General features: G+C 37.4%; 1 protein-coding gene across 1 annotated transcript in view; it reads left to right on the forward strand.

Annotated features, from left to right (window-relative positions):
* The window catches only part of hpse2 (heparanase 2), a 306,556-nt gene that overhangs the window by 199,152 nt on the left and 80,713 nt on the right, over positions 1–26,691 (forward strand). Inside the window, exon 8 of the mRNA XM_028795686.2 lies at positions 23,194–23,300. Coding sequence (XP_028651519.1) covers positions 23,194–23,300 — 107 coding nt within the window. The remainder of the gene's footprint in view (positions 1–23,193; positions 23,301–26,691) is intronic.

Raw genomic sequence — 26,691 nt, forward strand, 5'->3', positions numbered from 1 at the left:
CAGCACGGAGAAAAAAAAGAAAGAGACAAATATATGGGACTTTGGGTATAAATTTATGGTACTTGTAAAAGTTAGCTTTTTTCAGTTTTATTCTCTCAATCACGATCACACTCTAACACCAGCCCCCACCCCCACCTATCCTGATCTGACTGTAAGTAACAGCGCCAGCATAAATTCACACCCGATCTGACACTGTTCATTTTCAAATAATATTGCATTAGTGCGATGATGTTTTCTGATTGGTACTATTCAGGTCATAAAATGATTTCTTCAAAATGTCACATATATTGTCTCTTTCTTTCAGGTGTGTAATAGAAACCACAGCACTGAGAGAAGTATGCACATTGCAACAGGTACACATGTCGTAAATGTAGGAAGGATGGTTCTTGCGTGTGTGTAAACTGTTAACATTTGAATCTGATGATTGCATATAGCGCTGAACTGACCTCTGTACTATTCTTTCCTCTGCATGTCCTGGAGTACAAAAGAAACAACACCATACAACAACGTGGAGACTGGTAAGATTGGGGGAAAAAATAAAAACATGCGAAACAAGCGGTCAGTGATTACTACCACAAGATGTTATGCAAATGAATATGAATAATGTTGTATCCGTTGCACGATGTTTTCCAAGATGTACTATACAGGTCATAAAATGAGTTATTCCAAATATCATATATACCTATGTCTTTTATCCATCCAGATCAGAGAATGTCCAGTTCCATTGCCTCAAAACACCATTCCCAGTTTCAGATAAAATGTAACAGCGTCAGATCTCTGAGTGGTGTGGGGGGGGTGATACTGGGGGGCGGTAGTATACAGGTAGTATGACTGAGAGAATAAGTGAAAAAAAAACGGTAACTTTTACAAGCCCTATAAATGTACAGCGGCTGTTACAAACACAAACCAAATGTATGTGTTTACTGTATAATATTAACAATAAGAGCAGCTCACTACTGAAAATGGCAAATATAGGAGGCAGTCAGGATCGAACTGAGGACTCTTGATTACAAGTCAGCAAATCTTACTGCTACACCACGGAAGCTGTTGTATCGTGCTTGAACCTTTTGTGAAAGTGTTTATTTGATCATTGGACTTCAGGCTTCACACATTCTATAGTTTATGCCTACATTTTGTAACATTTATTACTAAAATATGAAAAAGATTCTGTTTTAACAATATGTTTACACAGATTATTGTAAAAAAGAAACACAAATGAAATGCATGTATTCCAAATAACGATCTATTATTTCCACTCTAAAACTCCAGCCCTTCACTCCCAGATAATCAATCAAGGCATGAGCTGGGAGAACATTGTGCACGTTCTGCGACAGTGGGGGGATGGAATAACAGGCTGCTTGTCTTAATCGGCACATTTACAGGACAAAAGACGCTGACGGAGAGGTGCGAACGGATTTAAGGTGGGCCAGATTTACGAGTTTTCTTGTATGCTCTGGTAATTCTAGTGTTAACCAGGTCTCACTATTTGATGCTTATCCCATGCCTCACGTGGACCACCTCCTCGAAACGCTTGGCCAAGCAAAATTTTTGACCACACTTTGACATGACAAAGGGGTACTGGCAGATTCCTTTAACGGACTCTGCGAAGGTCAAGACTGCGTTTAGCATCCCTAGCAGACACTGAGAGTATCGTGTCCTTCCATTTGGGTTACACGGGGCTCCTACGACCTTCCAGCGTCTGGTGGACAAAGTGCTCCACCCCCATAATGCGTATAGTGCTGCCTATGTGGATGACGTCGTCATCTATTCCAGCACATGGAAGGAACACATACAGCAGGTCACAACGGTATTGTGGACACTAGGAGAAGCGGGGCTTCGTATCAGTCCAAAGAAATGTTTCTTTGGACTGAAAGAGGCTAAATATTTGGGGTACCTGGTGGGTTGGGGTACTGTGAAACCACAGTGTTCTAAAATAGATGCCATATTAAAATGGTCCAGTCCGCGAACCAAGCGGCAAGTCCAAGCATTTCTTGGATTGGCCGGGTACTACCACCAGTTCGTACCTCAGTTTTCGGAGAGAGCGGCTCCCTTGATTGATCTAGCAAAGAAGAGGGCTCCTAATCATGTGGTATGGACTGATAAGACGGAAGCTGCATTCTGTGACTAAAAACAGGCTCTTACTTCAGCACCAATATTAAAAGCTCCTAATTTTTCTCTCCCTTTTATTCTCCAGGCGCACGCGATTAATGGGCGATTACGCAGCTGAGGTTCTATCTCTTGGGCCGGGAGTTCACTCTGGTGACGGATCATGCTCCATTACAGTGGATGGCCCTTCACAAAGAGTCGAATCCACGGGTCACTAGGTGGTTTCTTGACCTTCAGACTTATAAGTTTTCACTAATTGTAAGGGCTCTCTCCATGCCAACACTGATGCCTTTTCTCGTGCCCACGACCTCTCAGTGCAGGATGCCCAACCTGATGGTTCTGGGCTGGGGGGGGGGTGTGGGAGCTTGTCACACACGTGTGAGTAGGAAGCAGCTAAAGGGCCTGAGTAATTGTAATAAAACATCTGACCAGGGGGCAGTGGAGTACGCTGACTGTCTTTCTCAGTTCCCTACAGACCTTTCTCGGGAAATCCTGCAATGTTCCAGCACCTCAGAAGACATCACTTCTGGTGCCAACCCCTTTGCTGACATCACTTCCAATCCAGAAGACATCACTTCTGGTGACGGCCCCTTTGCTGACGTCACATCTGATCCAGAAGACATCACTTCCGATTCCAGCTCTTTTGCTGATGTCACTTCCTTTATGGGCCTTTAAAGCCTCAATCTTTGTATATGATAATCAGTTCTGTTTTGGACTGTGTTCTATGCACATCGTGCTACTAAAATTCAACTTTTGCAGCCAGGACAACAATATACGGGTGGCTGCCCCAAATCTTTATGAGGTCTTTGTCTAATTATTTTCTATACTAATTAATAAAAGGCAAAGCCCTCACTGACTCACTGACTGACTGACTGACTCATCACTAATTCTGCAACTTCCCGTGTAGGTGGAAGGCTGAAATTTGGCAGGCTGATTCCTTACAGCTTACTTACAAAAGTTAGGCAGGTTTCATTTCGAAATTCAACGCGTAATGGTCATAACTGGAACCTCTTTTTTCACAATATACTGTAATGGACGGCAGCTTGATGGCCGTGGGAGGAGGAGTTGAGTGTCACGTCATCACGCCTCCCACGTAATCACGTGAAAAGACTGTGAACGCAGTAGGGAGAAATGAAGGAGGAGCCGCAAACAGCGAAGAACAAAAAATTCATTAAACAATTGAGAAGGGAGCGAAACAATAAGAAGCGAGCGAGTAAAGCATACAAGCATCTTCATAAGGGAAACAAAGCACAGTGTAAAATGTAAGTTTAAATTAAGTTTATAGAAACGCTCCCGCTGCGGATTGCAATAACATATTCGCGACATAAAAGAACGCAGTAGGGAGAAATGAAGGATGAGCCGCAAACAGCGAAGAACAAAAAATTCATTAAACAATTGAGAAAGGAGCGAAACAATAAGAAGCGAGCGAGTGAAGCATACAAGCATCTTCATAAGGGAAAAAAGCACGGTGTAAAACGTAAGTTTAAATTAAGTTTATAGAAATGCTCCCGCTGCGGATTGCAATAACATATTCGCGAGATAAAAGTTTAATGAGAAGACACGAGGTATAAACGAACCACACGCCGTAGCGCAACGTTAGGGGCTTCACCTCTGGCGCTGACGTTCGAGATTCGGCAGATGTTAGCCGACTTGCTGACCGCAACGTTAGGGGCTTCAACTCTGACACCGCAAACAGCGAAGAACAAAAAATTCATTAAACAATTGAGAAGGGAGCGAAACAATAAGAAGCGAGCGAGTGAAGCATACAAGCATCTTCATAAGGGAAACAAAGCACGGTGTAAAACGTAAGTTTAAATTAAGTTTATAGAAACGCTCCCGCTGCGGATTGCAATAACATATTTGCGAGATAAAAGAACGCAGTAGGGAGAAATGAAGGAAGAGCCGCAAACCGCGAAGAACAAAAAATTCATTAAACAATTGAGAAGGGAGCGAAACAATAAGAAGCGAGCGAGTAAAGCATACAAGCATCTTCATAAGGGAAACAAAGCACAGTGTAAAACGTAAGTTTAAATTAAGTTTATAGAAACGCTCCCGCTGCGGATTGCAATAACATATTCGCGAGATAAAAGAACGCAGTAGGGAGAAATGAAGGATGAGCCGCAAACAGCGAAGAACAAAAAATTCATTAAACAATTGAGAAAGGAGCGAAACAATAAGAAGCGAGCGAGTGAAGCATACAAGCATCTTCATAAGGGAAAAAAGCACGGTGTAAAACGTAAGTTTAAATTAAGTTTATAGAAATGCTCCCGCTGCGGATTGCAATAACATATTCGCGAGATAAAAGTTTAATGAGAAGACACGAGGTATAAACGAACCACACGCCGTAGCGCAACGTTAGGGGCTTCACCTCTGGCGCTGACGTTCGAGATTCGGCGGATGTTAGCCGACTTGCTGACCGCAACGTTAGGGGCTTCAACTCTGACACCGCAAACAGCAAAGAACAAAAAATTCATTAAACAATTGAGAAGGGAGCGAAACAATAAGAAGCGAGCGAGTGAAGCATACAAGCATCTTCATAAGGGAAACAAAGCACGGTGTAAAACGTAAGTTTAAATTAAGTTTATAGAAACGCTCCCGCTGCGGATTGCAATAACATATTCGCGAGATAAAAGAACGCAGTAGGGAGAAATGAAGGAAGAGCCGCAAACCGCGAAGAACAAAAAATTCATTAAACAATTGAGAAGGGAGCGAAACAATAAGAAGCGAGCGAGTGAAGCATACAAGCATCTTCATAAGGGAAAAAAGCACGGTGTAAAACGTAAGTTTAAATTAAGTTTATAGAAACGCTCCCGCTGCGGATTGCAAAAACATATTCGCGAGATAAAAGTTTAATGAGAAGACACAAGGTATAAACGAACCACACGCCGTAGCGCAACGTTAGGGGCTTCACCTCTGGCGCTGACGATAGAGATTCAATTCCCGAGAGGGGATACAGTGAGTGTGTACGCCTGATGAGCCCAGAATTAGGGAGAAACACGTGTCGCATACTCTTTGCATTATTTGAAAGTAAACTATTAAAACCATTCTATGATCTGCTTCTGGGAACAGAAAGAGGGCATGTGGCAGACGTAAGGCGACTTGCTGACAAACCACAAGCGTGACCTGGCAGGTAACCACCCATACAATCAGATTGTGATTCAGAAAACGAATGCCATGAATGTAATTACCACGATCTACATACTGTCAAATAAACGAAACACACGCCGTAGCGCGACAGCTGTGAAAAGGGAGCTTCACAAAGAAACAGATCCTTAACAAATTGTTATTGGTATATTTTCGATCTGTTTAAAAAGGTTTTCTTTTCTTCTTAATAAAAAATTAAAAGCAGTACTTTGCCGCAACGAAGCGCGAGAATTTAGCTATATATATCTGCTTCTCGCAATTAAAAGAGGGCACGTAGCGGATGTTAGACGACTTGATGACCAAGCATAAGCGTTACCTACCAGGTAACCACCCATACAATCAGATTGTGATTCAGACTAGGAATGCAATGAATGTAATTACCCCAATCTACATACAAGGCGAAAGTCTTGCAACATTCAAAGATCATGGTTTGGGATAAGTACACCATGGAACATAAAAGAGCTTATGAAGCCTTGAACCGAAAAAAGCAAGATCTCAGAGATCGTAAAAAAAAAAAGGAGGTAATGTCGTTTTACTCGCTGTAGATTTTAGTCAAACATTACCAGTTATTCCACGAGGGAGACCAGCAGATGAACTCAACGCGTGTTTAAAATCCATGCTTCTCCCACGGTCGGTTATATGTCGCGTGTTCTCGGGTAGGTACACCAAAAAATGTATACATTTAAGCATGTAATGGGCAAAGAAAAAATGAGGTATACCCGAAGGCACTGCAGTAGTACTCAATGTAATTTTACTTCTTAAATGTTAATGTTTTACTGTTTAATAATTTATACGCTCTTATATGTTGTTCAAATTCTTTTATCAAAATACCAGTGACAGCGCAATGCATGATAACATGGAGTGAATACACCATAAGTATCCGCCCACGGCCGCCCTGGTGTGCGCAGATAGGAGTTGATTCTACAATAAAATAAAATAAACATAAAAAGAGTAATACAATCATCACCCATAAAGTGGATAGCAGACGTGACGTACTATATGTGTACCAGATTTCAACTCAATAGGTGAAACGGTTTGCGAGCTACAGGTGATTTAAAATCCTGGACAGACAAACGAATAGCCATGGTAGCAAATTATAGAAGAAGATTTTACTGTTTAATAATTTATATTTATATTTATATGAAATGTGCTTCTTATATATTACTTCATATTCTCATATGATAATGATGTTAATGTTGTTTAAATTCATTTCCATGTTATTGTAAGTGCATGTATGTGTGTATATGTATGTATGTATATATATATATAAAATATATGTGTATATGTATGTGTATATATATATATATATATATATATATATATATATATATATATATATATATATATATATATATATATATAATATGTGTATATATATATACATATGACAGCAACACTCATAACAATGACAACACAATTACATTGACAATCATGTTACGTTATTTTTAAAATGTTTCCTTTACTTTTTCATAACCTCTTTAACACACTACTTCTCCACTGCGAAGCGCGGGTATTTTGCTAGTCACCACATATTTCCACTTTTGTCCATAAACCATGTTTTAGTGTGAATTCTACGCACTGTGTTATGCACGAGGCCCCAGGTCTGGATTTAAAACACAATTTAAGTCTCTGGCCATTGTAATTTTATGAGTGTTCACATTAGGAATGGATGGAAATATGTTTTGGATGAAGTCTCTATCATCCACATTGGGTGCGTAGATGTTTATCACAATCATTTTACTATTAAATAGTAACATATCACTATTCAGGATGAGATATTACATCTGATACTACAAATGAAATTGTTCTATGTATTAAGATTCCCACACTTAATAGTTTTCTTTGTTTAGCTGGAGTAGAATATTTGGCCAGTTCAATCTCTTTGCAACCGAAACTGGTCCTTGGTTATTAAGTGAGTTTCCTGTAAAAATGCTATCCTGGCGTTTAGACCTATTAGGTGAGAGAATACTTTTTTTCTCTGTAATTCGTGATTGAGACATTGACATTCCAGCTCACAAAGTTGACTGTTTGGTCATAGAGACACTGCTTTTGAATTTGTGTTGAAATTTTATAGTCTTAAATTAAGGTAGTACATTATTACCTAAGATAGCTTCAACCTTAATTTCCAGTTTTGCCAGGAGTTAAGGCTACGAAGCCTATTGCTGTGTTGGCACTTACAAATGTGGGGGTAAAAAGGATAGATAAGAAATAGCTTGCTTGCTCTCTGTCTTTCTCCCACAAGTCCCCCACCCCCCATTTTGCCTCCCCAAGTGAGGCTAGACCACACTTCACAAAGCCCCAGTCCTCTAACTTGTCTATAGATAGAGCACCTTCCAAAACAAAAAAGCCACAGAGTAATGGTGTAGAAAAGATTAAAGTAGAGATATCTATTGGTAATACAGTGATATATACTATAAACATAGAATATAGTCTTAAAATGGTCCTTAAAAACTAAAACCAGGAAATGATGTTAAACCGTATTTATTGGAGAAGCAGATAACATATGATAATACAATCCTAATGCAGTAAACCAATGGTATGATGTGAAACAGTACCCTATTGGAAAAAAAGAAAAAAAAAAAGACTTGTTACTTTATGATAACGAAAATGAGCATATATTCAGTGGAAGAGAGTGCAATATTATGATTATAATTATAATTGTAATTATAACCTCAAAGTAGCCAAGAACGAAACTGAATGTATAATTATAGCAAAAGTCTCAAGGACCAAATTGCAGGTAGAATCTTCTTTGCCTTGCCAGGACATGATGTGACTCACGATCATATTTCAAAGAGTGTCAAGATCAGTTTTATTAGCTCATTTTCTGTTTAGATAATCTAGAGTATTAAAAAAGTAGAACTTGCCTTATCCATGTCAATTTAGCAGGATACATGTGATGTATGTGATTTCAGCTTTGCATGTGTTTAATGTTGTAAAATGTGGCACATTTAGCAGCTGTTAAAGGTGAGAAATCAAGGAAAATACAAATGTGGTTATTTTCAAAAATAATCTCTTGTCTCCAAGCACTTTGCATTTGGAATTTGTAGCTATTGCTTTTCTTCAGCGGCGGATGCCAATTGTTCAGCTATTTCAATACAAGTTGTGAACATTTGTTTAAAGTCTTCACGCTGAGCATCAAGTGGTCTAATTTTATTCTCAGCCTTACTCACATTTTCTTGTATTTTTTCCTCAATTTTTTCTGTCATGACTTTAAAGGTTGCCTCAAAGCAATTATTTAAACGTTTCTCCTGGTTTTTAATATTCCAAAGCAGCTTCTTGTTTGTTATGTCTTTCCTTATAGCCTTTCTAACATTTTTTATATTACACTTTATCTCAATTATGTCCCCCACAGTGTGCAGTAGTTATTACAGTAATCATTGCAGTGATCGTTACCTTCAGCTCGGACTGTTCATTTCGGTCTTCTCCGCGGTTCGCGGGCAGAGTAGCAAGCCCAGTTGGAGTTGGTGCCACTGACTTCCGGGGTATAGTTGACAGTTGACATAAAGTTCCAATGAACCTCCTGGAATCGAAAAATTGTCCTAGACCTACTCACTTGCAGTTTTGTTTCCACTTTGGTTCTCCACTGAAGTCGATGCTGATCCAGGAGATCTGTTCTTTTGTCTGTCTGTTCCAGGTCAGTCTCTGGTAGGCCATACCTTGAACTTGAATTTGAGGCCTGTTTAGGCTTTAGGCTAAGTCGATTTCTGTTTCTAACAGCTATCCTGTTAGAGATGTGTGCTGAACTGGCGCCAGCTTTACAGAGGGAGACTTTGAGGAATTGTGCTGTACCCTGCTCCTTTGCAAGTTGTGTTCGTAGAGGTGTGTAAGCATCTTCGGCACGGGGGTCATCTTTTGTAATATTGTAATAACAGACCAAAGGTTGAGATTCTTCTTTTCACGTTGATTTTGATATCTGACCACTTCTTTTTCATTTGCACTGTGCAACTTTCTGAACTTGAACATTTGAGTGTCTCTGCCACACTGTATCAGTCCATAACTTCCTTTTATTGTTTATACCACTGCTTACTCTAACAAATAGTACATTTTTCCATGCTTTCACTTCACATTTGTTGAAATTCTTCTTTTTCCCCCACATGCTTTTCCCATTGTCTTTTGCACAAACACTGAATGGAATGGGCTATTTATATCGATTTGCATTTTAAAATATGTCAAATTCTGGGAGGAGTCTTAGTGGGGCTGTAGGTGCTTGCACGTGTGTTACATTTTATGTTCATTGGGATATATAAATGGGAGGTTCGTGGAGCTTGGTGTATACACAGTTTTATGCATCTGAATTTTTTGTGTGTATGCACATTTCTAATGTTCCATGTTTTAGTGTGAATTCTACGCACCCAGGTGAGGGTAAGAACTTGAATTTGTGTGCTAAATGTCTAGTGATGATAGCCCACAATGGGAGTACAGTCAGTGGGAGGAGAACCTGGTTGCACTGGCATCGTGACATGGAATTGCCTGAATTAGCCAAAGAGATGTACCTTGACTTGCCTTGAAACAAGAAGTTTTTTGAAAGTTGAGTCAACAGAGCTCAAGTGAAATCCTTGAAATCAGAAGTCAAATTAGGCATTTAAGCCTCAAAAAGCTAAGATGGTTAATTTCCATATGTAGTGAAGACCTAAGTTCATGTTCCAGGAAACCAGTGGGAACAGCTTACAACATAGCCAGTACCCATGGAAAGCGAATACTGTTACACTTGCTTAAAGGTATATTTTTTCTGCTTACCCCTTTTGATTTTTGTTGTTTTACTGACTTTAGCGTTAGCTGACTTTGTCTGACTATCCTTTTACTACTGAAAGCCTCTGATGACTTAAAAAAATAACTAAAATTTTAGTCTAGTTATTTGAATAAGCATGCCAAAAGTGCAGCATATGAAAAAGAGTTATCTGGAGGCACTAGGGTTTGCTTCTAAGTCGTTTATGTTTCAAGCAAAAGTGAGCAATCTAGAATCCCTAAATATCTGCATCTATGGTACAGCAACTCATAAAGGAGATTCATGGTTTGCACAAGGTCTTCTGTTAAAAGAGCTACACATAACACATCCTGAGCAATGTAGAAGAGTGTTCATAGGGATTTTTTAATCATGGCAAAATGATATTTGATACCCTAGCTTGTTTAGAACAGAAATGTAGAATTACTTTTATAATTGTCTCATTGAGTAGGAATCCTACTAAATGGGCCACTGCATTATCAGAAAGTAAATAATAATTTTGTAAAGAATAAGTTTGGTATTTTTCAAGCCAGCAAACTTGTTCTTCAGTGAAGCATATTTGACAAATTAAAAAAAAAAAAGCACCTGTACTTGCACTTCAAAATGGAATTCAAAGGGCATGGGCCCAAACGTAAAACAAAAGCCTTAAAACTTGACAGTGTCAATTTTTTTCAAGCCAAGAATTCTCTGAAGTGTTGATCCTTGTCTTCACATTGCACAAATTTAGTAAAACAGGATGCCATTTTGTGCCATTTTAAATGAAGTCCAGCAGAACTCTTCACATTATTGCCTGTCTCCTTCCTTAGCAACCTTTTATCCCTTGGGGCATTGTTTCCTACAACTGAATTGATATTTTGAGTTACAGCAACATTTTTCTTTAAGTCCAAGTTTATTGTCATATGTACAATATTTTTTTTTACTTGCAGGTCTGTTTAGAATACTGTCAGTAATGCAACTCCAAGAAAAGATGTATATTATATATATATATATATATATATATATATATATATATATATATATATATATATATATATATATACTGTATATACAGACAAAATTCTACACAGTATAGAAATAAAAGAGCAGGTGTCTTTGAAATTACCAGTGTAGGTTTGAATTGTCCTATACTATATGTCAAAAGGTGAAAGTGAGAAAGGCCATTGTGTGGAATGGCTGATGTCTTTAATAATCAAATTGGCATTTCTAACACAGTGTACAATATAGCTGTTCAGAACAGAAGGCCCCTTTGTCCTGTATTTGATCTGTGGCTCCTGCAGTACTATATGATTTTGAGCTGAATAGGTGCTTTACAGTATACCAGAATGTTATTCATCCAGTAAGCATGAACTCTGCTGTGTACTTGTAAAAGTTAGCGAGAACAGACAGAAAGATCAAACATCTCAGGAAGTATGGGTGTTAGTGAACCTAATATGGTTAGCCATCTTAATATCTGTCATTTTATACCAGTAATATGTTTAAGTATTAAGACAAGGATACATTTAGCATACTCACTGAAGTGTATTGTTTTTTGCCATGTTTTGGGATCCCAGTTGACTGTTTTTGCACTTGCAGATTTACGAAATGTGTATGTTTTTTGTGGGCACTGATATTTTCTTCTGTTTTTGAGTGGCTAATGCCATTATGTTTGTTCAAACTATTTTCATTGCCAGTCAAAATTATACATGCTTCATCATGTACTGCTTATTATGAAATTGTGGTGCGGCAAGTACTTTATCCAGGGATTAGAAAAACAAAAAGAGCATCTTTTGAGGTTTAGTTAGATAATACAAGGACTATTCTTGCTTATTCACTTTTAACTTCTGTTCATTTGGCTTCTGATGATCAAAACCTTAGTATTCTCTCTGGTATTTTGATATTTTTGCCTATCCTTGAGCTCGCTTCTGCTTAGTCTTTAGTGTTAGAAGAAGCTAACTTATTCAATAAGACTTTAGTGCTAGGATGTTTAAATGCTTCATTTACTGTGATTTTAGTATTTGTTTCTGGATAATCTGTTTGTTTTTTCCTGTGTGTTCTGGTAGAAGACCCCTGCCTGTTTAAGTCACATTTGGTGCGGTCTCCTGATCACACTATCTCCTTCAATTTTCCTGAGATCAAAGCATGCATCTCTATAAACAAGAATAAAGCAATAAGAAGCTCTAACAGATTGAAGATAAGAGTCAGAATTTGAGCGACAAAAGGAAAAATATGCAACTTGAAGCTTCAGATATCTTGTGAGGTAACTTCAAATAATCATGATTACTATAAGAGGGTCGATGGAAACTTCAAAAAATATTTTTAAATTTCATTTTCACATCTTGAACACATTTTCTAAGTATGGCAGAAAGGCAATGTTGCAATAAATAGCTTGATACAAGTGCCTGGTTTTGTACCATTTACTTCCTTTAAATTCCTGAAAATCCTATGATGACAGTCATTTTTGAACAGACAAGTGAAAAGACGGTATACTTACCTCAAGAAAAATAATGCCAGGAATCTATGGTAGTATGTTATATCTAATATTCTTTCATTGTTCTAAACATACTCAGAAATGCAGAAAACGTGTTTTCTGAAATCAAAACTTTTACTACTTCAAAATGCATGTATGTAGAAAGTTTTAAGACTTTTGTAAAATGTACATATTCAGTACATTTTAAGGCTTTGTTCTACTTTTAGACCCTATGGACCCCATTTTAAACTGCAAACACAGACACTGAATTTGTTTTAATCCATAAGTAATGTTTCACTTTAGAACACAATGTCCCATGGCTTGATTTTAAAAAATTAGGTTTGATCTGAAAAATACCAAACTTCTTCTTTAATAATTTTGATTTTTTTTTTGCATGAATTCAGAGTAATACATATCTTTTAAACCTGTAACAAATATTAAAGAAATGAAATATAACAAACAACGTACCAAAGTTATCCATCCATCCATTATCCAACCCGCTATATCCTAACCACAGGGTCATGGGGAGCCAATCCCAGCCAACACAGGGTGCAAGGCAGGAAACAAACCCCGGGCAGGGCGCCAGCCCACCTCAGGGCACACACACATACACACCAAGCACACACTAGGGACAATTTATGATCACCAATGCACCTAAGCTGCATGTCTTTGGACTGTATTAGAAAACCGGAGCACCCGGAGGAAACCACAGACACAGGGAGAACATGGAAACTCCACGCAGGGAGGACCCGGGAAGTGAACCCGGGTCCCCTAACTGCAAGGCAGCAGCTCTAACCACTGCGCCACCGTGCCGCCCATGTACCAAAGTTAGAATAAGTAAAACTTCCAATGTTGAAAAAGACAGCATGCAACAATTCTTACTTATTAAGAACACAAGAGATTTCTTTAAGAGGTATTGTAGGTTCTTACCACTTGTGTATTCATTGCACAAAGCTACAGAGCAACAAGCATTTGTTGTTCACAACAACAAAGAAATAATAGCCTTGCTGTATAGGCAATGAACGAGAAAAAAAATTTCATAATATTCTAGTTAATTCTTGAGCTGTAGAAAATGTTATTAGCTCATATGTAATTAATTAACACCATCTGCACAACTAGTCATCAAAAATATGTTTTGTTTTTTTTGTAATGTTACATTATGTGAAATTAAATTAAAGTAGAGTGATGATACCTATATTGTGAACTATGCTGGCACATTTGACACCAAGGATTTGATCAACATATATTTGTAGTCATATTGGTCTGTTAAAGTTGATCAACCTGAGCCAAATCATTAATAATTATCCATTTAATCTCAACAATTAGCAATAGCTAATAGACCTTTGCTAAACCTTTAGGCATAATTCAATTAATTTTATGACTGGCCTTTTCACCTCATTCAGGTAATACAGTAATTTTAGTAATTGGGGTTGGATTTTTAAAGTGGGATATATTTCATTCCATTGAAGAAACTATACACTTCAAATGAATTAGAAAACATTTGTATTATGGATTGTGGATGCTAGGAGTCGCTGTTGCCCCGTGAAACCCAACAGACAGACGTCCAAGACACACTTGTAAAAAGCACCAAGTATAATATTTAATATTTTTCTTAAATACAGTGCACAAAGCACCACACACGCCACAATTAACAATAAATCAATAATTGCTATTCAACAATCCTTCACTCCCAGCAGCTTCGTCACCCAACCTCCCAACTCCGGCTCTGTTTTGCTGGGTCTTCAACAGTCCTTTTTATATTCCTTGACCCGGAAGTGCTCCTTCTCTTTTTCCAGGTCAAACACCACATCATCAGTCCTCAAATATCCCGGAAGTACTGTGGGCTTCCGTCCTTGTGACTCCAAAGTACTTCCAGGTTGTAGGAAACATAAGAGTCCCCAGTTCCTTTAGGAGCTCCCCCTGGCGGCACCCACGGCACCCAACAGGGCTACAAAAATGGACTCCACGTCCCATGATGCCCTGCGGGAATCCAGGGTACATTTACTGTCCAGGGGAGCTGCCACCTAGCGTCCTGGGAGAGGCAGTATCCTGAAAAGGTTGCCCTTCTCCATTCCTCCCTTCCTGGGACGTTCCGACCGGATTGAGCTGCCGGCCATCTATGACAGGATATATTTAATTTGTATGCATAAATTGATGAAGGGTACCTTTTTGTTGTCATCTCTAGTGAAATCATTGTTACAGAGTTGGAATAAAGGTGTATCCTAACTTGTTTATCTCTCCCAGGAATTATTGGATAATCCAAGTAAATAAATCAAGATTTGGAGGATATGTCAGCTTTTAATGTAACCAATTAAGGAGATATTCTTTCTTTTGTGGAGTTTTTCCCAAAATGCATTGAAATCCTATTTCTGAATGTGTTTTTCTCACGGTTTTGGTTTTGTTTTCTAGTTATGTTCACTTACTGGTTTTGACCTAACAACAAATGTTTTGGTTAGCTCTTTATTTTCATATCTAAGTCCTTGCAACTTACTGTCCATTTTAAACAGAACATTTTTTCATCCCAGAGGGGTATTCCATGAAGCATGTTTAGAGACTAAGAATCACATAATTCAACAAGCCAGGCTTATTTCAGCTGGTTTGGATTCTACCAAAAAGGCTTAGGGTAAGTCACACTTGGTAACTATGGCAACAAAGCTGCTCTATACCTGGCTAAAGATGAAATTTAGTGGAGTGTTGTGGATTAAAAGTTGATTAACCTCATTTATAATGAGAAAAAAAAACTTCTGAGTTATTTTTAGCATATCTAATGTTGCTGTATTGTTGTTTAAATTAATCTTATATGTTAATAACAAAATTGTTAAAAAGTATAAGGTAAACCACCAATTGAAAATGCCAAGAATTATTAATATATGACATTTAAATTATGTCAGTTGTCACCATCATTTTATTTCCTGCATTACACTATCAATTATATTAATCTGATAATTTAGTAACAAAATGATTGTACATTATAAGATATACTCTCCATTAAAAATGACAACAATGAATAATATATCACGTTTAATTACTATACCATTTGATCCTGCCTCAAGTGGAGGAGTTCAAGTATCTCTGGGTCTTGTTCACGAGTGAGGGAAGAATGGAGCGTGAGATCAACAGGTGGATCGGTGCGGCGTCCACAGTGATGCGGGCTCTGCATCGGTCTGTCGTGGTGAAAAAGGAGCTGAGCTGTAAGGCAAAGCTCTCAATTTACCAGTCAATCTATGTTCCTACCCTCACCTATGGTCATGAGCTATGGGTAGTGACCGAAAGAACGAGATCGCGAATACAAGCAGCTGAAATGAGTTTCCTCCGCAGGGTGTCTGGGATCTCCCTTAAAGATAGGGTGAGAAGCTCAGTCATCCGGGAGGGGCTCAGAGTTGAGCCGCTGCTCCTCCGCATCGAGAGGAGTCAGATGAGGTGGCTCGGGCATCTGATCAGGATGCCTCCTGGACGCCACCCTGGTGAGGTGTTCTGGGCACGTCCAACCGGGAGGAGGCCCCGGGGAAGACCCAGGACACGCTGGAGGGTCTATGTCTCCTGGCTGGCCTGGGAACGCCTCGGGATTCTCCCGGAAGAGATAGAAGAAGTCTGGGCATCTCAGCTCAAGCTGCTGCCCCCGCGACCCGACCTCGGATAAGCGGAAGAGGATGGATGGATGGACCATTTGCCCCCATTGCACTGGGACTGAGATGCAAAAGGAAAAGGCACAGTTATAAAGGTGTGCTCCATAAAGTTAAAATTTGTTAATTATAGAAAAGTATCTATTTCTAAGTCAGTAAACCTGTAACACTAAGAAGCAGAGAGATTTTTATAGCAATGTAATGTACAAGAAAAAATGGCAAGAACTTTTGGAGCCAACTATGATCTTTGTACTTAAAATTTTCATACAGATATTTATGGTTTGGCAGCATAGTGGTGCAATAGTAGTGCTGCTGCAACAAGGTGACCAGCATTCATGCGCTTCCTGCATGGAGTTTACATTTTTTCCCAGTATCTGTGTAGGTTCCAGGAATTGTTCCTACCTTGTGCCCAATGCTTGCTGAAGCAGGTTGAAGCTTCCCTGTGAACCTGCTGTGGATTGGCGGGTTTGGAAGATTGGATGGATGGATGTTTGTGATTACACCACACACAAAAAGTCAGCTTGCTTTCAGCCACCCTGTAGGGTTACCCATGGAGTGCCCATTCCTTGAAAACCCGATGAATGAGAGATTCACATTATTCGTAAAAAATATTGTTATAAAACACAAACCCCTTGGCATTTCTTGAGAACAACAAATTTTCAAAAAACAACTGTATATGCAATTAGTTGAAGCCATATATTGTGAAGTTAACTCACTGCATCCAAAATCTGACCATTGCGCACATGCTTGTCACAGGCACTCATTTGCAAATAACAGCTTCACCAGTCTCATTAGAAGCTGAATTGGCCCTGCTTTTACACAACAATTAATTAAAACTCCAAATGTTTTCAAGCTATCCAATAATACACCATGCATTCAATTGGCTTCAAACTTCAATCACTGGTACTCAGTCAACAATTTTGAAATCTCCTCTGTGCTTTTTGAGCAGTAATAGATGATGAAGTGAATGAGCTCCATATACAACAATTGCCCATACAAAAGATTTTACTGTAGTGAATTATACATGTTATTTTGGACTCCTCTGTACAGAATGGCCTAATGAATATTATTTGGCATTGATTAAGAAACTCTTCAATTAACAATCTTGGAATAGTACCTGAAATGTATTAAAAACTGGTACTGGTGATTGTGTAGTGGAAGGAGCAGCACCTCATAAAGTCTGCTGCAAAGCACCCAATTCAGCCTCTAGTTGTTAGACATTGGTTATCAATTTTGAGACCTGAGTCTGCAGATTGCCTTCATTGTTTTCCAAAACTGCTATTTTAGTGTTTGGTGCTACCATTATTGTATAGTGGTAGTAGCTGAAGCTGCTGCAGTTTGTGCGAAGTGCACAATTCAGTCACTAAGTGTTGGTCAGTGGATGAAGCTGTTGGACCTGTGCTTGTAGTTTGCCTACTTTTTTTCTCATGACTGCTGTTTTAGTGTTTATCCTCTGAGGTTCTAAGACACTCACTATTCCTGGTCTGAACTTATGTTGTGAAAGTCAGGAGCTAAAATAAAAGTCCACATGGACTGAATTTATTTATTGAGTGGCAGAGATTGTTAGGGACATTAAAGAGTGGAAGTACAACACACGAAAATCAATAAAATTTACAGTTAAGAAATTGCAGGTCATAGTAAAAGAATACATTTTAAATCATTAACAAAACTATGTGCTAAACCTGAAAACTCACCAGAAGATTGTTCAACATCAAAGCTTTTTCACTAAGTCTGTCCTTTATTTCATCTTAATGTATGTGCATCACATGCCTGTGATGAACTAGAGAGTTCCTAAGCACCAAGTCCCAAAACCTACAGCAGAAGCCCTACAACTGGAAGAATCCATCAGCTTTTGGCCTAAAGCTAAAAAGCTAAAGGGGCAGAAAAAGAACCTTTATAAATAAAATTTCTAAACCAAGGAAGCGATGAGGAGTACAAAAGGCACAGAAGGAGTTCCCTGTAATCCAGTAGCAAAAAAGTCCAAAAAATAAATCCAAAAGAATGGTCAGAAACAGAACAAAAAGGTCACACAAAGACTTAATTGCACAGTAACGCAGAACTAACCAACACCACAAAGTGCATTCAATGAACTAAAAAGGACTTGTTGTTTCTTTAGCCTTTAAAAAGTTGAGGGTAATCCCTTGATGGAGATGGACAAGCAATACCGCCCCTTGGGGAACTACCCACAAAATAAAAGGAAAATAATGGATCAAACAATGACACATAGAAATTAAATAATACATAAACTAATAAGAACACGGAATAATGCAATAAATTAACTTGAATAACAATATTAACTCAAATGACTCAAACATAGTTATAAAAAAATTATTTTGAAGACTAGTCAGAACACTAGCTAAAATATAACAGTGCCTTGTAACCACATTATAGCGACCAGACGCACGAAATAGATGCATCCAAAGCAAATAAACAAATGGCAGTACCCAAGAAAAAACAAACACACAAAATCATAATGAAGTGACATCACCAAAATAATAGTAAAATAAATAATCAAACAACATAATCATAAATATTATTTTGTTTGTGTAATTCTGACACTTTAGATGTCTAATTAAAATAGACTGTTGCATATCATTCTTAGGCCTCTAATTAGACCTAAATGGTGAACCAGGAATTGGAAAAGTACATGAGGTGTAACAAACTGTATTTGGCTTTCAGTCCAACTGAAGTGAGATTCTTTGATTGGCTGAGAGTTATAGGAATGCACAAAGATCCACAAATATTCAGTATTTGCCTTTTGAATGTGTTTTTTGATATTGGTGAAACTACCAATCCTTTCAGTATCTTTGAAACCTGTTGCTGAATTTAGCATCTTCAGACTTGTATGTAATCTAAAAAATATAATTATTATTTTAAAATAATTATGAAAGAAGCAGGCAGCACGGTGGCGAACTGGTAGCGCTGCTGCCTCGCAGTAAGGAGACCCGACCCGGGTTCACTTCCCGTGTTTACGTGGGTTTCCTCCGGGTGCTCCGGTTTCCTCCCACAGTCCCAAGACATGCAGTTTAGGTGGATTGGCGATTCTAAATTGGCCCTAGTATGTGCTTGGTGTGTGGGTGTGTGTGTCCTGCGGTGGGTTGGTGCCCTGCCTGGGATTGGTTCCTGCCTTGCACCCTGTGTTGGCTGGGATTGGCTCCAGCAGACCCCCGTGACCCTGTGTTAGGATATAGCGGATTGGAAAATGGATGGATGGATGAAAGAAGCATAAAAATGTTTGCACATACCAATTTAGTGGACCATCGATGTAAGGAACACCCTAAATCACAGATGAACAACTTACAGTGGCTGCTGCATACAGCCCGTGATGACATTCAATACGGCCAGTGGGTCAGTACACATCTTACATCATGGCTTCCATATTTAGTAAAACTTGGACATCCAACCCCCACCCTCTTCTGTCCCCATCCCATGTCCCACTACGGCTTAGTTCACATTGATTCTTGGGATTTGCATTCTTCCCTAGCTCATTAATAGACCAGTGATGCCAATTTATAGGAAAATGGCTGGCTACATGTTTTCATTAAGGGGTTTTTTCAACACACATGAAAGAGTACTTTGCTGCTATTAAAATATAGAAAAATGTGACTGTTCCCCCTAAGGATTGTAAAAAACATAACATAAATTACATATAAACAGTTGCTGTCCGGGTGGGTGTCTGTGTGTCTGAAACACAGTGATGTCAGGTTGTGATGAGTATGTACTTAATCTGTTCACTATCTTATCCCACTTTTGCTTTTTTGTTGGTGTTGGAAAGGCTGCTAGTGACTAACAACACTAGCTAGTATTCTAAAAGATAAACAAATCCTTGCTTAGAAAGTCTGGTTTGTTTTAAGCAGCATGCCCATTGTTTCATTTGCATTTTGCTTAGAACTAATAGGCACCCGATTGGACTATTTATATGTTTTTTCTTAGCTGGTTATTAAATAATTAACATATGATGTCTAGTTAAAGCCGACTTCATGCACAGGATTAACAAAATAGCCCTTTAAACTCGCTTATACAATGGCCAATTAGAGTGATTTTGGGAAATGTACAAAAAAGTAGTTTGTACGTTGCATACATACATTCTAAATTTGCTTGTTAATTTCTAAGATTCATAATATTCAGAGACAATATTTTAATTAGTATTCTAGTTAATGGACATTCTAATATGATAACTTATACTAGCATATTGTATTATTCTTACTCTGGTGGAATTTTCACCCATTTATAATTAAAGAAAAAATGTCCTATTTTATTCAAAATTAGAAAAAGTTACAATGACTTTATGAAGAACACTTCAAAACTTTTTATAATATTCATCACAGTTTTAAGTGTCCTTCACTTTTCATGTGCAAATATAAAATATGCTCTGAGGCAGGTTTTTTCACCTGCTCCCAATTATGTAAATATTTTGGTTTTTTTATCAGTCTTAATCTAATTAGCCATGAAGTGTTTTATGTTAACTTTGAAGACTTTGTGATATTTTTATTTCATTCCTATCTTTTATTTTCTGTGATCATTTGTACTCTGCAGCTGTTACTTTTTTCTGTTTAAAACCAACAGTTTTGAATGTGGGCAAGTAAATTCACTTTCACTAAATTAATTACCTGTATTTAGCTTAATCGGTTAATGCCAGTGTGAACTTTTCTGTCTGTGTAATCTTAATTTTTATATTTATTATTTGTATCACTTTCCCTGCATTTCTTTTTTAATCAGTGTCCAAAAATGCTTCTTGTTCTTTTCACATAAGTATCTCATATTCCCCACAGGAGATGCTGACTTATTCTAAACAAATTATGTTCGTTAATGATGTTTGCTAGAAGTAAAAGAATATTTACCTCATAATTACTGTGGTACTCTTCATAATTTTTAGGTTTCTCATTTTTTCTGTTTCTGTTTTTAAATATGTTCTAGTGATTCACATTAGTGCTGAGCAATATATTGAATTTTTGATTCTATTCAATATTTAAGAAAACTCAGTATGCAAAAGCCAATATCACAGCAGTATAATCACATTCAGCAGTTCTGTTTGATTTTCTCCAACTTCTTCTCAATATTAAATTGGCAAAATCTCCAGTACAATCCAACCATTTCATAACTTCCAGTTTCACTTCTGAGAATACCGCAACACGCTTACTTTTCCTGTTTATTGTGATAGTCAAGATGAAGACAATGTACTACAGAAATGTATGAACACAAAAATACTAATTGAACGAAACAGTAGAGTATGTGTACACAGTCAATGCTGGTGATACACTGACAGCAGCTGAATTTTGAGTGAATCATGTCCATATTTCCAGTCACAAGTTCCTCAACTGCTTGCTCAGTACAGTCAAGGTTTTAAAGTATAGTGTTTACATGCTTGCTACACCATTCTTAGCAAAGCTTTTATGAATTATAAGAAAATAAGTGTATTAAACTTACAAGTTTGCCTCGATTAATATGGAACCTCAGTTAATCAGGGTTGTGGATAATCAGGGTTCTACTATATTATTGTGAAAAAATAGCAAGTTTTGGACTTTGTATAAATATTTGTATATATATATATATTTGAGGAGCATGTTAGTCTTTAAGGTGTTTTGCAAATATATTGAGAAATATTGAATATTGTATTGGGATCAAAATAAATAATCACAATATCAATTTAAGTCTATTATTGCCAGTACTTATTATTAAGTAAAAAATAAATATTTAACCCACCTTTTGACTCTGCTTATACCAGGGATACATTTTGTTTTACTGACGCACATCTCCTTAGGTTTTTCCCGTTTTCATCTTCATACTCAGAATAGGGAAATAAATCTTCATATACTCTTGTGTTTTAAATTCTTACACACTGATTTTCACATACAGTTTCAGGTCCTTCTATTTGATTTGTTTTACCCTTTTCTGTAGGTACTTGATCCAAATCAGAATTGTCTGCTAATAATTCCTGTACTAATGTTTTAGTATAACAGAAATAAAAGGTGGTATTTCTGCCCATCTAACCATTCCTCCTTAATTTCTTACCTGTCATTTCAAATGTTCCCAATATCCATTTTCCCTAATTTACTTGTACCTGGTTTCCCTTTTCCAAGTTCAATCTTTTCTTTAAATACTTAAACAAGCTTCCGCTTTTTCATGTAAATATATTAGACCCTAGCTCCCCTACTTTGGGAAATGTTTTATCTTGTCTTGGCTTTTTTTGAAGGATAGCAGTTGTTTTTTATTTTATTAAAATTATTGTTTGTATGTTTTTGTTCTGATATTTGGCTCTCTATCTTATATGTTCTAAGAAAGGGCTATTCTTCTGTATCTGGACTGATGTCTCTTCTTTTTTTTTATCTTTTCCTTTCTTCTCTTCTACCACTTTCAAATTTTTAATTATTGCTTCATGCACTGCAGTTCTTAAGTAAGACTTTTAGCTGTTCTTTGTATTTTCATTTGCAGATTCTTTCCTTGTAATACAGAGACCAATACTAAACAAAAAACTTGAAGTATTGACTTAACAGATCATTTTACAGTTTGACCTGTTACCTTTTAAGTGCTCAGTCAGATTGCTTCTATACACTGTCTGATTATGGAAAATGATTAGTCCATTAGTTTTACGAAGGGTTTGTCTTAAGAAGTACTTTCTAGCACCCCCTCACTATTCAAGAGACCTCAGATGAATTATAGTGGCCTGTCTACTGTCTCTTTTGAGTCTGCACATTTTTTCTGTATCTCTGTAAGTTTTCTATATGTACACAGATGTCCTGTCGCATCCAAAAGATTAGCATACTTTATTAACTGAAGACCTGGAATTTGGAGATTAATTGACTTGATGAGATTGTGGAGGGTTGTGTCAGAAAGGCCTGTGTTAAACTGGCATCCTATTCAGGATTGTTTTGTACTTTGTGGTCATTGCTGCTAAAATAGTCACTGGGTCCATACTGGAGTAAATAAGTGTCTTAAAAAAAAGAGATGTATGAATGGTATTTTCCAACTGCAGTCACACTTTTTAATTATAAACAATATTTGCATTTCCTATCTGTAATAATTTACATTTATTTATATTAAATTTACCATATACCTGTCCAGATTTTCAGTGAAGGCTGGACAGCTTCTGGTTTTAACTATGTTCTGTTCATTTTTATTTTTATGTGTGGTACTGCCACTCATATGCTTAGGTTGTGAAGACCTATGCTCCAGGTAAAAAAGTGTGGCTTGGAGGAGTAGGGCCTGCTTGGGCTGGGGGAACAAACAACCTATCAGACACCTATGCAGCTGGCTTCTTGTGAGTATATTTTCCTTGTTTTCGGCATTGTACTTATGTAAAGACTAATTTATATTGCATTCATTTTCATTCCCTATAGAGATCAGTAATTGTTTTTCAGTTACACCTATTGAATTTCTTTGCTTATTTTAGATGCACTCAAATGGGTCAACATTTAGAAATATTTTTCATGCTTTCTGTTCTTGTATGAAGCCACATGACTTCTTAAATTCACCAAATGTAAAGCTGCCCAGTTTTCCTTGTCCACTGCATCCACCCTTTGCATAGTAAAAGATTAATTCAAGAATCAGAGGTCATACTTAAGAATAATTGATGTAGGCAGTGCAATGTTTAGTTAATTGTAATATTTGTTACCACTATGGGCTGCTTAAAGAAAAGTTAGAAAAATCATTTTCAAACACCTGCTTTTGGCAGTAGTAACATTTAGGTGCAAGTATAGAACATAAAACATGATAACATTCAGTTATAATATGGTGGCTGCTCCAAGGCGGTATAGTGCAGTACATATATAAATATTCACTTTTTTAACTGAAATACTATTTATATACTAATAATTAAAGTATAAAACAGCTATACAAATGCAGATACAGTGGAACCTCGGTTCACGAACGTCTCGGTACATGTACAAATTGGTTTACGACCAAAAAGTTCGCCAAACTTTTGGCTCGGTTCACGACCACACATTTGGTATACGAACAAGCCAGTTTCCCTTTCGGTTTGTACATGTTCAGTCTCTCCCTGTGCATTTCCTGTGCAGCGAGCAAGAGAGAGAGCGAGAGAGCGCGACACACACACACACACAGGCAGCGCGGGAGACAGAGGCACACACACAGGCAGCGCAAGACAGAGAGAGCTGCACACACACACAGGAGCGCGAGAGAGACAGACGTGCACACACACAGGAGCGGTCGAGAGAGGCGCGCACACACACAGCAGCGCGCTAGAGAGACACACACACAGGCGCTCCAGGCTCACAAAAGAGAGACACGCACGCACACACACAGGCGTGAGAGAGAGAGGGACGCATAAGGTAGAGAAGGCTTGTTTTTGTTTTCAGTTCTGTTTACAGTGATCGGTTCGTAGCCTGCATTGTTACAATGTTACTTTTCTTGGTGGTTTATTAAATTACGGATTTTTCAAATGTTCATTTTTTCCCCTGTGCTTAAAACTCATTAAAAAAAAGTGTTTTTAGCGAGTGGTTCCTAGCACTATAACGCAAACTATTGCAGTGTTAGTTTTCTCTGTTGTTCAAGGTTTTCTCAGTGTTATTCAATGTTTTTACATTTAGTTTACTATTACGCTGTGCATTCTATGGTATAATTAACTATATTTGTGCTTAAAAACTAAAAAAAAAAATATATATACATACAGTTCGTACGGTCTGGAACAGATTAATTGTATTTACATACAATCCTGTGGGGCAAATTGCTTCGGTTCACGACCAACTCGGTTTGCGACCAGAGTTTTGGAACGAATTATGGTCGAGAAACCGAGGTTCCACTGTATGTGTAAATATAGAAAATAAAAATATGTATTATATAATTTTAGCCATCTATCAATTAATGTAAATCGTTGTAAAATTGCTTTAATAGTACTTTTGTAATGTTTTAGACTGATTATGCAACACAAAACTGCATCTGTCTGCCTAAAATTGATAGATAGGTGCAACTGGGCTGTTTGTCATTCAATTGAAATAGATATACTGTATGTTACGTAAAAAGCTGCAAAATTATAGTAGAAAAATGTTCTGGAAACTTGCAGTAAAAAAAGTAATCCTAAAAAACTAATGCCCATCAACCTGGAGTGGTTTTTCCACTGAAGCATTAGCTTTAATGAACAATGTTCTTACTGACCCTCTAGTGTCTCTTTCACAGCTCTACTTTAAGTGTAAGTGGGCCATTTGTACAGAATTATGGCAGCATCCTTTTGGGTAGGAACTAGTGGTCAATGGCTACCTAGTCGTCCAACAAATGGTCTTATGCAACTAGACAACATTTCAAATGTTAATTTTGATATTCTAAAATATAACCAGTGGCTTTCTTTAAACAGTTCTCATCTACAACCTCCCAGAATTTTCTGATGCACGGTCTTTCCCCAACATCTGGTTTATAGTGCAAAATAAAAGATAGTTTTTTGCAGGCATATCATTTGAGCAGCTGCTTTACCACCATTGTCTATGAATATTATCAACTGTGGCCTATTACTGTAGATGAGACATAATAATTATTAGAAACTGGGCAGTATTTATTAGTTTCCTGTATATCCTGTCAATTTTGTTTTTGTCACCAATATCAGTAGGGTATGGAAATGTCAGGGAAGCAAAAGGTACATAATTTGTGATATACATACAAATCAGGATGGAAACACTCCAATCAAATATTTGTTTCTTAGATAAGGTAAACCTTGTACAATACCTTTTTTTTTTAAGGAAATAACGTTATTCCGTAAATGATTTTTACCACCAAGTTATTTTGAAGAAAACAAGCAACTGAGAGTAATATTTGCGATGAGTTGTTTAATGAATTTTCATTTTATTTCTTGAAAATGCACCTTTAGTCAAAAGTGTTACAATATGGCTCCTATATTACACTATCAACCTTATTCTGTATCTGTGTTTGAGTGTCATTATATATGTAAGGTGATAAAAAAATATAACAAATTAGTATTATTGAGTTGCTAGAATATCTGTTAGCATTTAGCGTCACTAGTAGAAATGATTAACTTTATGAATGTAAACAGGTAGTTGGGGAGAAGAGTAGAGTAGTACGACTGGGATACTGTACTAACTGTACTGGCCTTATAAGGGCTTCCAAATCCTCAGTAATAAACCCTGGATTAGGAATAGAAGACATATCTAGCAGGTAGGAAAAGAGTGGCAGTTTATTGTGAAAGAAAAAGACTGAAGGATAGGAAGATGAAGAGAAATAATCATATTTGGTTAGTGACATTTGTGACATAGACAGGCCTTCATTATTTAATTTCTTCTTTCTTTTTTTGTATTGTGTTCACTCCTTCTGTTATACCCCGCTCTTTCTGCTTATCTTTGTTAATAAAATTGTCGCCATATTTCCTATATGAATGCTCGTGTCTGTTTTTTCATCTGCCTTTGAATCCTAAGTAGACTTTTTTGGTGTTAGCATTTTAGCAAATCTAGACCACAGGACAATGAAGTGAGCAGAAAATCACATTTCATTGTACATTTCAGTGATACATAAGTCAAATTCCAATGTTCTTGAATGAATTATATCGCAGTTAACTGACATGTCCTCTCGATTACAACTGTCTTCAACATTGGTAATAATGCATAATTCATACAATGTTAATTGCCTTAGTGTCTAGCCTCTCTATTTTGTCTATAAAAAGGGTGTGCTGTGTGTTTGTTTGATATAAG

Source organism: Erpetoichthys calabaricus, chromosome 2 (genome assembly GCF_900747795.2).
Source record: "Erpetoichthys calabaricus chromosome 2, fErpCal1.3, whole genome shotgun sequence".
Classification (NCBI taxonomy): domain Eukaryota; kingdom Metazoa; phylum Chordata; class Cladistia; order Polypteriformes; family Polypteridae; genus Erpetoichthys; species Erpetoichthys calabaricus.